We start from the raw sequence: 14524 nt of genomic DNA on the forward strand, positions 1-14524 counted from the left end.
AAGACGTTAAGTAAAAGCAACCGAACCAAAATCGAACAAAACCATACCAAAATCGAACAAAAGGAAAACAAACGCCAAACTTACGGGACCGACATGAAACGTAAGGAAACTCTTCATAATTTATTACTCCATATTGGGCTAATTATTTGATTAGGATTCCTATTCAACAGCTTATTTGTTAGGGTATAGGAGAGATCTTTTCGGATCTGTTTTATGTTTTATTAGGATTCCTATTCAGATTACTTAGGATAGGAGAGATTTATTTGGATTTGAATTTGTAGCTATCCAAAACCCAGCATATAAAACATGAGGGTTATAGACAAAACGAATAGAGATAGTTTCCATACCGGAAAAAAATAGGTGGAGAGAAATTTTACCTCTTTAATATTAGGTATAGATATATGTGTTACTCCCTCCCTAAGAAAATACAATTCTCGCTTTTTAAAAAGTTAAACTATTTGAAACACTTGCAACCTGAAGCATTTACTGCAAAATACGTTTGAAGCAGGTGAAAAATTGAAAACATAACCTTGCAACATACTCCATCCCGTCCCTAAATAACTGTCGCTTTTGGTTTTCGTGTCGGAAGTTTGACTGAATTTGTAGAAAATACGTGCAACGTTTGTATCTCCAAATAAATTTATTATGAAAATAGATTTAATGATCTATCTAATGATATTTAATTGTTTACCATAAATATTAATATTATATATATATATATATATATAGTCAAAGTTTTTTCTTTGAAAGCAAAAACGACTGTTATTTAGGGACGGAGGAAGTATGTGTATAGCTATTGCAACATATGCAACATCCAAATAAAATACTTGCAACATACATCTAAAACAGTTAAAACATACACTTGCAACATACATTGTATAGTCACCACAGCATATGCAACATCCAGATAAAACACTTGCAACATAAAAACACTTGCTGCAACATAAGACTGAAAACAAATAAAACATTTGAAACATACTCTCAACATACGCCTGAAACAGATGAAACATTTTGAATAAACGCTTGCAACATTCATCTGAAACACTTACAACATATGCAACATGTGCAACATCCTGATCTACTTTTTGCAACGTCCGTATGAAGCACTTGCAACGCACCTCTGAAAACAAACATACGCTTGTAACACGCACTTTCAGCGCAGCGCAATATCTCCTTGTTGCTTGCGAGAATGGAGACTTGTCTGCGCGTGAAGTTCACCGAAGGCAGCGGCCCGGCAGCGCTTGTCGCCGCGGGGCCAGCAGCGATGGCTGCGCAACGCGACAAGGAGGCATCGCTCGCACGACTGGGAGAGGGAGCCAGATCCGCTGGGGAGCCACTCGTGCCGAGCCTGCTACGCTGGTCCGTCCATGACTAGGCCGTCGACACATTGCGCCGCCGTGTCGAGGGCCGCTTGGGCCTCCGTGTCGTGGCCCAATGGCGGATCCAAAGGGGGGGCTCCAGCCCCCCCTAATTTCTTGATTTCAATGCTAATTACTGTAGCAAAAACTTGATTTCACCGTTAAATCTTCGTGCAAATCAACATCTCTGTTGTTTTAGCCCCCCCTTATCCCGCATCCCACATCCGCCACTGTCGTGGCCCGCTTGTCCTGAGGCCACGACGAGGGCGTTGCACTCGCCCGCGCCACAGTGAGAGAGAGAGAGAGGGAGTGAGTAGCGCTGGAGGCACGCGCAAGAGAGAAAGCAGAGTCAACGGAGGCACGAGAGAGGTGCGGGGGCTGATATTTTTTACATGGATGGACGAGACCACCAGACCATGACTCGTTCCTCCACTTCAAATCAATATTGATTTATAGCATGTGTGGCAGCCATATAAGACAGGAAAGGTAGACAGGCGCAAATCACAATTCTTTATGGGTTTCACCGAGTGTTTTGCAGTCGATCAGGGGGTGTACAAGGAGAAAGAGACATAATGAAGTCAGGGAGCAACCTTGCACATTTATGACCGAGAAAACTTGTGCATCTAACAGTGCACCTAAATGTTCTTCCCATCAGTAACATGTACCCAAAACATTCTCAAGAAAACTACCTGGGTTTGGGGCCCAGCGGCCTTGACCATCAGTTTTGAAGACTAGGACGAAATATACCCAACAGGATTTGCACTGGTTGCATCACTGTCAGTCACATGCGAATGCTCCAGTCGCCCTAATGCTACTACTACACAAAACAAGCCAAAGATCTCATAACTGCTAATTTCGTCTTAAAGAGGATCCTGATGACTCCTTTCTGGCTTACTGATGTACTGAACGGCTCCGTGGGAATCCTATCTACTGCGTGGGATCTCACACCAAAAAAAGGTCTTTTGCTTCCAACTCACGGAACACGCTTCTACATTTCATAATGGTCCTTCCTAGGAACAGCATCAAGGTAATTCTTGAGCAACCTTTGATCCATGATCATGTTAGGAATCTGCAGAGTAGTAGTTCACAGCTCAGCCCATGACTCGAGGGACCACACAAGAAAACAACACATAGCAGGTCTGAGTCAATACCTTTTCACCGAAGAAAATCTTTGAGTTATTGGCGATTGATTCAATGAACCTCAGCTCAAGATACTCAGGTGTCAGTTTGAGCCTATTAGCCTCTGCTTCCTTCAAGATCCTGGACAGACCAAACCAAATGCGGTTAGTAGTAAAAAAGAAAACAAAGAGGCGTGCATGAGCAGAACGAATTTGAAAAGAATATGGTATTGCCACCCGTGCCTGTAGTAGTTTGCATCTGCTAGTGCTTTCTCTCGTGCAAGGTACATTTCATTGTCAATCTGCTCCTGTCTCTTGGAACTGTCCTTCTCCGTCAGCTTTTGCTCCATCAGGATCTTGCTCACCTGTGCGTTCTTCTCTGCTTCAGATAGTGCGATCTTCTTCTGTGTTTCTGCCTCCTTCTCTGCAACCTTTTGCTTCTCGATGGCGATCAGTGCCTATACAACAACAACAACAACAACAACAAAGCCTTAAAATCCCAAACAAGTTAGGGTAGGCTAGAGTTAAAACCCAACAGAAACGATCAAGGTTCAGCCATGTGAATAGTTGTTTTCCAAACACTCCTATCTAAAGCTAAATCTTTGGGTATATTCCACCCTTTCAAGTCTCCTTTTATTGCATCTACCTAAGTCAACTTCGGTTTTCCTCTGCCTCTCTTCACGTTACTATCCTGGCTTAGGATTTCACTACGCACTGGTGCCTCTGGAGGTCTCCGTTGGACATGTCCAAACCATCTCAACCGGTGTTAGACAAACTTTTCTTCAATTGATGCTACCCCTAATCTATCACGTATATCATCATTCCGGACTCGATCCCTTCTTGTATGACCGTAAATCCAACACAACATACGCATTTCCGCAACACTTATCTGTTGAACATGTCGTCTTTTCGTAGGCCAACATTCTACACCATACAACATAGCAGGTCTAATCACCGTCCTATAAAACTTGCCTTTCAGCTTCTGTGGTACCCTTTTGTCACATAGAACACCAGATGCTTGGCGCCACTTCATCCACCCTGCTTTGATTCTATGGCTAACATCTTTATCAATATCCCTGTCTCTCTGTAGCACTGATCTTAAATATAGAAAGATATCCTTCTTAGGCACTACTTGACCTTCCAAACTAATATCTTCCTCCTCCCGAGTAGTAGTGCCGAAGTTATATCTCATATACTCAGTTTTAGTTCTACTGAGTCTAAAATCTTTGGACTCCAAAGTCTCCCGCCATAACTCTAGTTTCTGATTCACTCATGTAAGGCTTTCATCAACTAGCACTACATCGTCCGTGAAAAGCATACACCAAGGGATGTCCCCTTATATGTCCCTTGTGACCTCATCCATCACCAAGGCAAACAGATAAGGACTCAAAGCTGAACCTTGATGTAGTCATATCCTAATCGGGAAGTTATCCGTGTCTCCATCACTTGTTCGAACACTAGTGACAACATTGTTGTACATGTCCTTAATGAGCCCGACGTACTTCGTTGGGACTTTATGTTTGTCCAAAGTCCACCACATAACATTCATTAGTATTTTATCATAAGCCTTCTCCAAGTCGATCGAAAAATATTGTTGAACAGCTTGATTAGCCATACTATAGCTAGGTTCCCGAGGCATCTCCACACCTCGATTGGGATACCATCCGGTCCCATCACCTTACCTCATTTCATCCTTTTCAACGCCTCTCTGACCTCAAATTCTTGGATTCTCCGCACAAAGCGCCTATTAGTGTCATCAAAAGAGCCATCCAACTGAAAGGTTGTGTCCGTATTCTAACCATTGAACAATTTGTTAAAACACTCTTGCCATTGATGTCGGATCTCATCCTCCTTCACCAAGAGATGCTCCCTTTCATCCTTAATGCACTGAACTTGATTGAAGTCCCTTGTCTTTCTCTCACGAACCCTAGTCATCCTATAAATGTCATTCTCTCCTTCCTTCGTACTCAAATGTTGGTAAGGATCCTCGTACGCTCTACCATTTGCCACACTTACAGCTCGCTTTGCAGTCTTCTTTGCCACCTTGTACTTCTCTATGTTGTCCACACTGCTGTCATGGTACAAGCGTCTATAGCATTCTTTCTTCTCCTTAATTGTCCTTTGGACTTTCTCGTTCCACCACCAAGTATCTTTAGCCTCGCCTCCACTTCCTTTGGTTACTCCACACACCTCTGAGGCCACCTTCCAAATGTTGGTTGCCATCTTCTCCCACATGTTGTTTATGTCTCCTTCTTCCTTCTAAGAGTCCTCTTTGATAACCCTTTCCCTGAATACCTCTGACGTCTCCCATTTCAGTTTCCACCACTTTGTTCTTTCAATCTTATAGCTTGTTTATCCCTACGGGCATGCATCTGAAAACAAAAGTCTGCCACCAAAAGCTTATGTTGAGAAACAACACACTCCCCTGGTATCACCTTGCAACCCAAGCATGCTCGTTTGTCCTTTCTTCTTGCGAGGACAAAGTCAATCTGGCTAAAGTGTTGTCCGCTACTAAAGGTCACTAGATGAGATTCTCTCTTTCTAAAGAAAGTGTTAGCTATCATCAGGTCAAAAGCTACCGTGAAGTCCAGAACTTCCTCCCCCTCCTGATTCCTACTACCATACCCAACAACTCCATGAACTGCCTCGAAACTTGCACTTGTATGCCCATTAAGATCTCCTCCTATAAAAAGCTTCTCACTACTAGATACAGCTCTAATCAGGCCATCTAAGTCTTCCCAGAACTGTCTCTTAGCACTCTCGTCGAGGCCTACTTGGAGGGGCATACGCACTAATTACGTTCAAGACCATATCACCAACGACAAGCTTGACTAAGATAATCATATCTCCTTGCCTTCTCACTCCCACCACGCCATTCTTGGGGCTCTTATTAATCAAAACTCCTACTCTATTTCTATTCGCAACTGTCCCTGTGTACCAAAGCTTGAAACCTGTATTGTCCACCTCCTTCGCCTTCTGACCCTTCCATTTAGTCTCTTGAACGCATAATACATTTACACGCCTCCAGTATCAACTAATTCGGCGATCAGTGCCTATGTTGTACAGAATACATAAATTCAAGTAAAACACATGAGCAGATACAATGAACATTTGAGTCCTTTTAAGTATTATAAATCGACACAAGTTCATGCATATGAATATGAACTATGTATTTTATCTTCAAGTATGAAGTTAGCCTCACAAAGATGTCCATGGATATCATGGTTTGCATAATGTTGGATGATCTAAACATCACAGCTTTAACATGATGGCACAGGATACGGAACAGAAGTTTATAATAAAACCATAGCAAAAGATAAGGAATGGAAGTTTAATACTGAAGCATTGCAGTCAGTTCCTTAAGAAGAAGTTCAGGAACCACCTTCTAAAGCTTGCAAGCTTCGATTATGCAACTCCTATATTTCAGTTAATCATGAAAAATGAAACACCTATTATCAATTAGAGTAATTTATTCAACACTTAAATTTAGTTAATAACCATCACTTACTATTGCACTAGATATATGCATATGTTGTGACTCACTAGAAGTTACTGTGTTTAAAGAGTACAGTTTAAGCATATGATCTGGTCACATGAAGTGCATACCTTTGTACGCTCCTCCTCCATAAGTTCAAAGTTTCTTCTGATACTACCAGGTATATTTGGCTTCGTAACACGAACACTGATTATTTCAATTCCAGGAGCATAGCGTGTACAGTCTCTTTGAATAGCTTCTTTCATTGTTTCATCAATCTGTAATTTTTGCAGAACAGATAAGGTGTGTTACAATTGTGGGTTTAAGGTCAACTATATTGCATGCACTAGTCCATCCACAGCCAAATTTGTCTAACCAAAAGGACCAGCTAACCTGATCGAACATGTCAATGTAAACTTGCTGCAAACTGTGAGCACTGCAGAATTGGTTAATCTCATGATGAATTTTATCATATATCCATGTCTTGTCATAGTGCACACCATAGTTGAGTAGGGTTTCATGCACAAACTCTTTGCGGAGGCGGTTCACGACCTGCACGCACGACAGTCAATCAAACAGTTCAGAAACTAGCAGATGGTCATCTTTGTAAAAAAAATATAGAATTGTAATAAAAAGAAGAGTAGCATTATACCTCTATTTTGTCAAAGCTGATCATAACACCACCTTTTGTTCCACAAGGAATATCTCTGACCTGGTTTAATATAATGAACAGCATAAATATGTCTACCATAAAACTCATGTTTAGCATCCTGAGTGAACTAATCTATATCTATCATAAACTCATCTTAAATAGAAGTGATCTTTCATTTTGCAGCTAGGAAAATCAAATAGGGTGCGATCAAAACAAGAAGATGCAGCTTTTGGAATGACCGTATGAGGGAAACAAGCAGCCACCGTTTGCAGGTGAACAAAACTATGGTTTCAGTGGAAACATAGGATCAGAAGCCAAAGGGAAAAGAGTGTAATTCACTCTCACTCGCCTGGTCTGTTTGAAGTGTAACCTGTATTGGCTCAAACTGGGTGATCAAAGGGAGCTTCAGATGAAAACCTTGAAGCAGATGAAAAAAAAAGTTAATTAAGATGCACTAACAAAATTAAAAAAGAGAAGGACATTACCGAAAAAAGACAGAAAAGAAAGAAAAAGAAGAGTACCTGGAGGAGTGATTGTCTTCAGAAGAGCACCTCCTCTCCAGTATACCCCAACATGTCCTTCAGGAACTTGATGTAGAACACTTGATGGGACTGAGAGTGAAATCTACATATTACCAGTGCACAAGGTATTCAATACCAAAGAGGTCAACAATCAACAATATGCTTGTACAGTCGTACTGCTTTGCCTCAATTACAGAAAGAAAGGAGGAAAACATATTGACTGTACACTTCTGTTTTTTTAATTCAGAGTGCTACTCCAACTGATGCATACTAAACGCAGAAGAGGAAGTGATCCTAATTATGCCAGTCGCTGGATTAAAATAAACACCCATAAAAACACAAAAAATAGCATAAGAAAAGGAAAAAAAAATCCGAACTGTGAAGCGGCAAAAGATCATTATGCAACTGACTACCTTAATTGTTCATATCAACTAGCACTTGTAAACTTTAGAATAGCAATGACCTTTAAATAAATTAATCCCCTAAAGATATCACAATTAATACATCATTTGACTTAATAAGATAGTGTAGTAGTGTACATATGTGTTTAGGTTAGAGTGTTACATGGAAGACCATGGGCCAGTTTGTTTACCCCCTAGCTTATAGGTGCGGAAGAAAAAGGTTGAAATAAGGTGGTCTAAGGCAGCTTATAGGATTATATAAACTGGGGGGAAGATTATATAAGCTGGCTTATAAGTTTGGGTGTTTGTTGACCACTTGAGCTTATATAAGCTGAGGGGTAAACAAACAGGCCCAATGTGTTGCACCAAACAAAGCATCGCTGAAATACATTTCTTTTGTGCGGCAGCTTGCAGCTAGTGTTGCCAGAGTTACGCATCCTCCTTTCATGCTGACTTGAGTCTTGCCAGCGACGATTGCTTCTTCCTTGAAGACGATTGTCTGCTGTGTTTCCAGCAGCAAAGGAATAAGACCTTGTTGTAGTGGACTTGGGGACTTGCAGACTTGCAGTGGTCTTGACAATTTCCATAGCTCGTTCATTGGCAGCGCGCACTGTCCATGCCAATGGGAACCCCAGGATTGATGTGTCATATCACAAAGGAAGATGAGGTGAACTAGAGTCTCAGGAGCTTGGTTACAGACCTTGCAAGGGTCAGAGGGTGTGATGGCTTTTGACAAACTACAGTATAGCCTATGAAAAGGGGGTATCAATTAGAACTATCTTTTCCCCCTCAGTGCCTAGTGCCTTGGCAGGACTTGAGCAATACTGTTTCAGATTGATGTGAAGAATTGTCCTAAAAATAATAGAATTCTCCACAACATTAGTACTCAATCCCAACTTTGTTCCTTCACTAGCTTCACATGCCTCTGTTCAAAAATGAAAATAAACAAAGCTCATAACTAGGCCATGATTAACTGTGTACATTGTTGAACCATTTTTTTAACTTGATGAATTTTCTTACTTAGCAGAAACTACCTTGCTTTAAACATTTTTTAGTAGTGTGATCCTGCATACAAGCACATGCAGCCATCTTTTATAATAAATCTTAAATCTTAAAGGATATAAAGGACCTTGCAGAGTCTATGACGTATCCTTTGTCCAAACTATCAGGATAGTGTGACTTATTCTTGCAAAACTCCTACTATTTTACTAGGAAGTTTGGCCAACAGTATTTAACTAGATGGCAAAATGATGTATGTTGACCTTTTGCATTCTATATGAGTCAAAATTGATTAATTTTCAGAACATATTGTTGTTTAACCAAGGCAGGGCATCAAATTCAAAGCATGTCTACATCTTGGATAAACTAAACGTGAATTTGCAACAGTGTTATTTAAATGTTCCTTGCGAAGTTCACCCCATAGCCTCAGAAGAGGGTTTTGCATAAGCTATCACCTAGTACCACTAAAATATATTTCGCATTGAAAACAGGTAGGTGTATATATCAATATATGTAATCCAGAGAAGTATTTTAAAATTAAAAAAGTAGGATGATTCAGAAGGTAATTTCATTACCTAGTCACTTGTGAGAAACTGGGGATGCAAACCAACTAGGAAGCATTCTAAAGTACAAAGATGTTTCCTCTTCTATAGTTGTCATAGAACATTGAAAAGTAAAGGTTGTTGCAATATAAACTATAAAGAGAGGAAGACTGACAAGGGCAAAAAGAGTGATAGAAACAATAACACATGACATGAAACAGAAACTTGATAAAGACCCCAGTCTATAGTTTCGACCATTGTATAAAAACTTAAAAGGAAGGCCTCAAAGGAGTGATAGAGACATACTTAGAACTTAAAAATTATTACATTGCTGACATTAACTCAAGACAGATACCTGCTAACATGTTTAATTCCGATATAAAACAATCAGCAATATCTACAAACACAGCCCACTAAACAAATATGGAAACTCACATAAATTGACTCGTTATTGGCAAATGTAATGCATTATTGAGACCAGCTCAATGATTGAACAATATAATCAATTCAAGCATACACAATGTCATCATTGAAGGGCACTGACAGAACCAACAATTCCAGCCCCAAGGCACCAAACTTAAACCCCAAGAGGCAACAAACTACATCATGTAGTACAAGATTTTTTTTCTTTGCTTGGGACATAGTTTAGTCCTAAGGTGATACTTCAGATGTCATCGAACATAAAAATGTACAAGTAACATCACACAGAGGAGTAAGATGAACACAGCAAACAAGAATACAATACTGTGAGAGAAGATAGAAATATAAGATGAAAATGATGAATTGGGCCATACAATCAATAGTTCCAAACTATTATACAAAATTCCCCCAACAGGACCAAATAGATCGTGTTTGGAGCTAAAGTGTGTTGTTTGGTGGTAAACATGTACTCCGTAGGTATTAGGAGCAGCAAGAAGTATCAGAAGGCACAGTGCCCCTAACAAATGTGGCAAAAGGCAGAAACATCTACTCATTTTCAGCAAAATATAATGGATAACTGAGATAATCTGCTCATATCAGCTGCCCAACGCCCCCAATCAATTCAACCATGCGCATCACTTATGCAGAATGTAGGCACTCACCAGATCAGCACTGGCATCCCCAATGAACCAAACCTAAACTCGAAAACAAGCAACGCCCTACCATTAACCCCGGACCCCACAGCAGGACAACGCGAATCCACGCGACAGTACCCAGTAGTTCCCCACCGGCACCGATCGAGCCCAGGACCAGCCAATGAGGCGCGCGCACGCGACTGAGCATCTACCTACGCGCGATCGGGGGAAATGATCACAAGTGGAAATCAGCGAGATTAGCGAGGTAGGAGAGGCCAAAAGGTCACAACTCACCAGGACGAAGCAGATGCCGATGAAAGCGACGACGCCGAAGGCGAAGGGGTCGGCACCGGGCGGGGGCGGCTGGCGCCCGCTCGGCTGCTGCTGGAAGCGCGGCATCGACGGCGACGGCGACGGCGGCGGCGGCGAGCGGCGGCTCTGCGCCGAGTCGGAGGTGACGTCAGACATCGCGAGTAGGGTGGGCGGGGGTCACCGGAACCCCTAGGCGAGGTCGGTCAGGGCTTGGCGCCTTGGCAAGTGGTGCGGGCGACGGGGTGCGGGGGTGGTGGGCGCGGCGAGGAGGACGAAGCCACGAGCCCACGAACGAAGGCTCTGGGTCTGGGTGTGCGCGGCCAGTTGGGTTTGGGTCAAGTCAAGCCTCTCAAATCTGATTATCTGAACCTTCTCACTGCTCGTTTCCTTTTCCTTTTTTTCCTTTTTCTTTTTTCTTTTGTTTTTTTTTAATATGTATCGGCCGCCTCGGGCCCTTCCTGGAAATGACAGCTCGTGCTAGCAGCCTCGATAGATCAAAGTTGCGAGTTGTCTAAATTTTCTAAGTTTGATATAACTTATATAAAATAGGGTTAATAGTTATGGTAGCAAACTTTTATCGTTAGATACATCATGATATGTATTTTTATAGTGATTGTGTTATATTTGATGCCAGAATGTTTATGTCTATACTATAAATTCTGTCAAATTTAAAAGAATTTAACTTAAAAACCTTTAAAGGTTTATTAATCTGGGGCCGAAAGAAATAAACAAAATTTTGGTTGAGAAAGTATATTGATCTATTCCATGTATACATAAAAAATAGCCGAACATGACTTATGCATATTTTGGCATGGAATGATGTTGGTGAGATTTACTAATAGGTGGTGCAAGTGCAACAATTTTGATGAGGTTGATTAATACGACAATGTAGGCTTTTTTCGTGTCCCTAGAGAGGGAGAGGCCAATCCAAGCAGAGCTGGACAAAATACCCGTGGCTCGCCAACTCGCTCGACTCGTGGCCGGTTCAGCTTGGCTCGACTCGGCTCGTTTTAACCTTTTCATGAGTTGAGCTAGAAGTCTGGCTCGCTATTTTAACGAGCCAGCTCGCGAGCTGCTCACGAGCTGAAACGAGTTGAGGCCTATCAGCCCATGACCATAAATCCAGAAAATGATGATGTTGACCTAGAAGTGTACACATATTCTATGGGTATGTAATCCTTATTTTAAGCTGTTTCATATGAATTTTGATTTTATAATTGTTGTGGTACTTAAATGTTGATTTTATGGATTGTTTTCCAGGAAGAAGATGATGATGCTGACATTGAATATGTGAACTTTCCTAAGTTTGTGGTGGCAAGCAATTAGTTAGTATGCTGGAACTGCATGATCATAGATGGATCAGCTATGTTGCATGGTTGATACTTTTGATGAACCTAACCTATATTAATCATGTATGGTTGCATAATGGTGGACGTCACCTTCTGAAATTAATGTAGCATAAACATTATAAACATGTGTGTCATATTTTTTTTAGTAGCTCGTGAGCTAAACGGGCCAGCTCGAGCTCGATAACGAGCTGAGCCGAGCTGCCCCTCTAGCTCATAATATTAACGAGCCAGCTCGAGCTAGACCGAGCCGAGCCAAGCTGGCTCGATAACGAGCCCTAAATCCAAGCAAGGAATAAAGATTAAGAGAAAAATTTGTATTGTTCAAAGATTTGACACTTACAAATGTCTTCTTTTTTTCTTTAAGGGATAGAGCATGTGATGCCAATTATGGTCTAGACCGAGCATGCAAGCGATGGTTCTAGGAAGGTTTTCAACGAAAAACAACTACTACAAAACTACTGGTAAGCTGCTCACAACATGAGCTAATTGCAACACAATACAATAAACCACACCAAAACACAAATATGTAACGAAGAGGAAAAATGAATATGCGCCCTGTTTGCTTAGTCGTAAATGATCGTAAATTTTCAGCCAGAACAATATTTTTCTCTCATACCAAACCAGCCAACAGTAATAATCCACGATCGTATACGATCGTTTCAGCCCCAGCAAACAGGCTGATGCTCAATCAGATCGGGAAGACATGTCCTATTGCAGCCATCAATGGCTCTAAGAGGTCTGGTGGCAACAATTCATATCGACGGTATGTGTCGGGGACCTAATACCGGGGTACCTCAGAAGGTGGAACCAATAACCACCGAACGTTAAAAACTTCTGGACGCATAAGAGCGCCGTTTCATCCCTTGTTCGAATGACAGGAGTTTGGTTCCGCCTCGCCCGACGCCTTTTGAGGTGGCTCTACCTCGCCCAAGGGCTCAGGGCTAGTCTCCGTCTCGTCCGACGCCTTTAGGGCGGGCTCGGTCTCGCCCGAGGGCTGAGGGATAGATTCCGCCTCGCCTGACCCTGGAGGGGCAGGATCGGTCTCGCCCGAGAGATAGGGATTGGTCTCCGTTTCGCCCGACGGCAAGGAACGAGCTTCACCCTGCTCCATATCTAAAGACTGGATTCATCTTGCCTGACAACTTCTCCCCGTTCCCTCAAGATGATAGGTACAGGGCAAGACAGGACGTTCGGGTCAACCATGGCTCCAAGGACCATGCCCTGCGCCCTGGCAGGAAAAGTACTGCTAGGGAGTGACGGGACATGAGCTTTAGACCCTTCTGGGCGCCGCAGAGCCCAAAAGGCTTTACAGGTGCGTGCACCTCGCGCCTGTAGAGTTGTAGGCGCCGCCTTCAGCCCTGGGACACGGAACCCGACGAAGATATACGACAACCGCTACGCTCCAGAAAAGGATTTGCTATCTCCACGAACGACGGATATTCTGTCACCACGCTATGGACCCGAGGGAGCGGCGCCCGCTTTCCGACCCCTTAGGTCCACCAAGTCAGAAGGCCTTGACCACGGCGTTACTCCGGACCCCGACCCCTCGTCCCTCCGACGAAGACCCACAGGAAACAGAAGGCGTGCGGAGCAAGGCTGGGAGAGGCTAATAAGTCAAAACCACTGTACTACAGCCCATACCCTGCGCAGGGCAGCATTCTGTAATCAACCTGACATTCTACAGAGACATCGACAGTATTGTAGGCGCTTATCTTCCTTCGTACTCATCAGAATGAAGAACCAGGCCAGGTAGACGTGAGCCACAAGACTAAGTAGAGTACACATCCTAAACCCTCACCCTTGTAAAAACCACCCCCTTCCTCTATAAAAGGGAATGCGCTTCCTCCATCAAGAGGACGGACTTTGAACCGAACAAGAAGACACAGATACACACAGTCAAGCCGCTACCAAGCTCTTGACCTCCTTTCAACCCTTCCATCAGAGACTTGGGACCAGTCCCTCTCTCGATCGTTTGTACCCCCTACTACAAACCGTTCACAGTGCTAATAACACGAGCAGCAACAAACTGGACGTAGGGACATTCGGCCCGAACCAGTATAAATCTTGTGTCCTTTAGCGCACCATCTGAGCCTAACGCGCATTACTATAAATTTACTTGCCGGTGTTCGTACGAAACACCGACAGTATGTATAGTCACGGATTATGTGTAGCATTGGGCTTCCTATCATTTTAATTTCCCAAATCTTCTAGATAGTTATTTAATGAAGCGGTGATTTTCCGTAGAATTTGTGCCAACGTCTTAATGACAAGATTGATCCAAACTATGGTGGCCAAAGACGACGTTGTCTCTGTTGGTTGATTCTCTATTATCCAAGACTTTTCTCCTTTGATCTCAGTCGTAGAGTGAATAGAACCATCTTTGATGGTGATAAGAAAGTCGGATCCTCGTTACATAAACCATATATAATTAACATGTGGTGGTTGCATAAGCGTGTAGGCTAGAAAGTTCCCGATTAAAAAATGCGTCCATTACGATGGACGTAATAATTGACATAAACAGTAATATCTTAAATGGGAAGAGTTATAAATTACGAGAGCATCAATGGTATAACAGCAATGCCAACCTTGTGTTCTCAAGGTGAATTAAGTTTTAGATATTTATTATAGTTTTTTAAGTACAAAATCAAGGGACGTGTGATTCTTAGCAAGTTGGGGTAGGTTTGCCTAGCCGCACTTGTGTGAGCGAGCCTCGCCTGGCTAGCCGGAGGCGAGCTAAAACTG

The 14524-nt window shown here is 42.5% G+C and overlaps 1 protein-coding gene across 1 annotated transcript; it reads right to left on the reverse strand.

Moving 5' to 3' along the window:
* Nucleotides 1-1857: 1857 nt before the first annotated feature.
* On the reverse strand, nt 1858-10743 carry LOC136542629 (uncharacterized). The gene is made up of 9 exons (XM_066535153.1): nt 10416-10743; nt 7125-7227; nt 6953-7020; nt 6604-6663; nt 6345-6503; nt 6083-6229; nt 2720-2934; nt 2510-2618; nt 1858-2427 (listed from the first exon to the last, which is right to left on the reverse strand). The coding sequence occupies exons 1-9, from the start codon at nt 10587-10589 to the stop codon at nt 2347-2349; spliced, it is 1116 nt and encodes a 371-aa protein (XP_066391250.1). The 5' UTR covers nt 10590-10743; the 3' UTR covers nt 1858-2346.
* Between the last annotated feature and the right edge of the window lie 3781 nt (nt 10744-14524).

The sequence above is a fragment of the Miscanthus floridulus genome, chromosome 1, assembly GCF_019320115.1.
Source record: "Miscanthus floridulus cultivar M001 chromosome 1, ASM1932011v1, whole genome shotgun sequence".
Lineage (NCBI taxonomy): Eukaryota > Viridiplantae > Streptophyta > Magnoliopsida > Poales > Poaceae > Miscanthus > Miscanthus floridulus.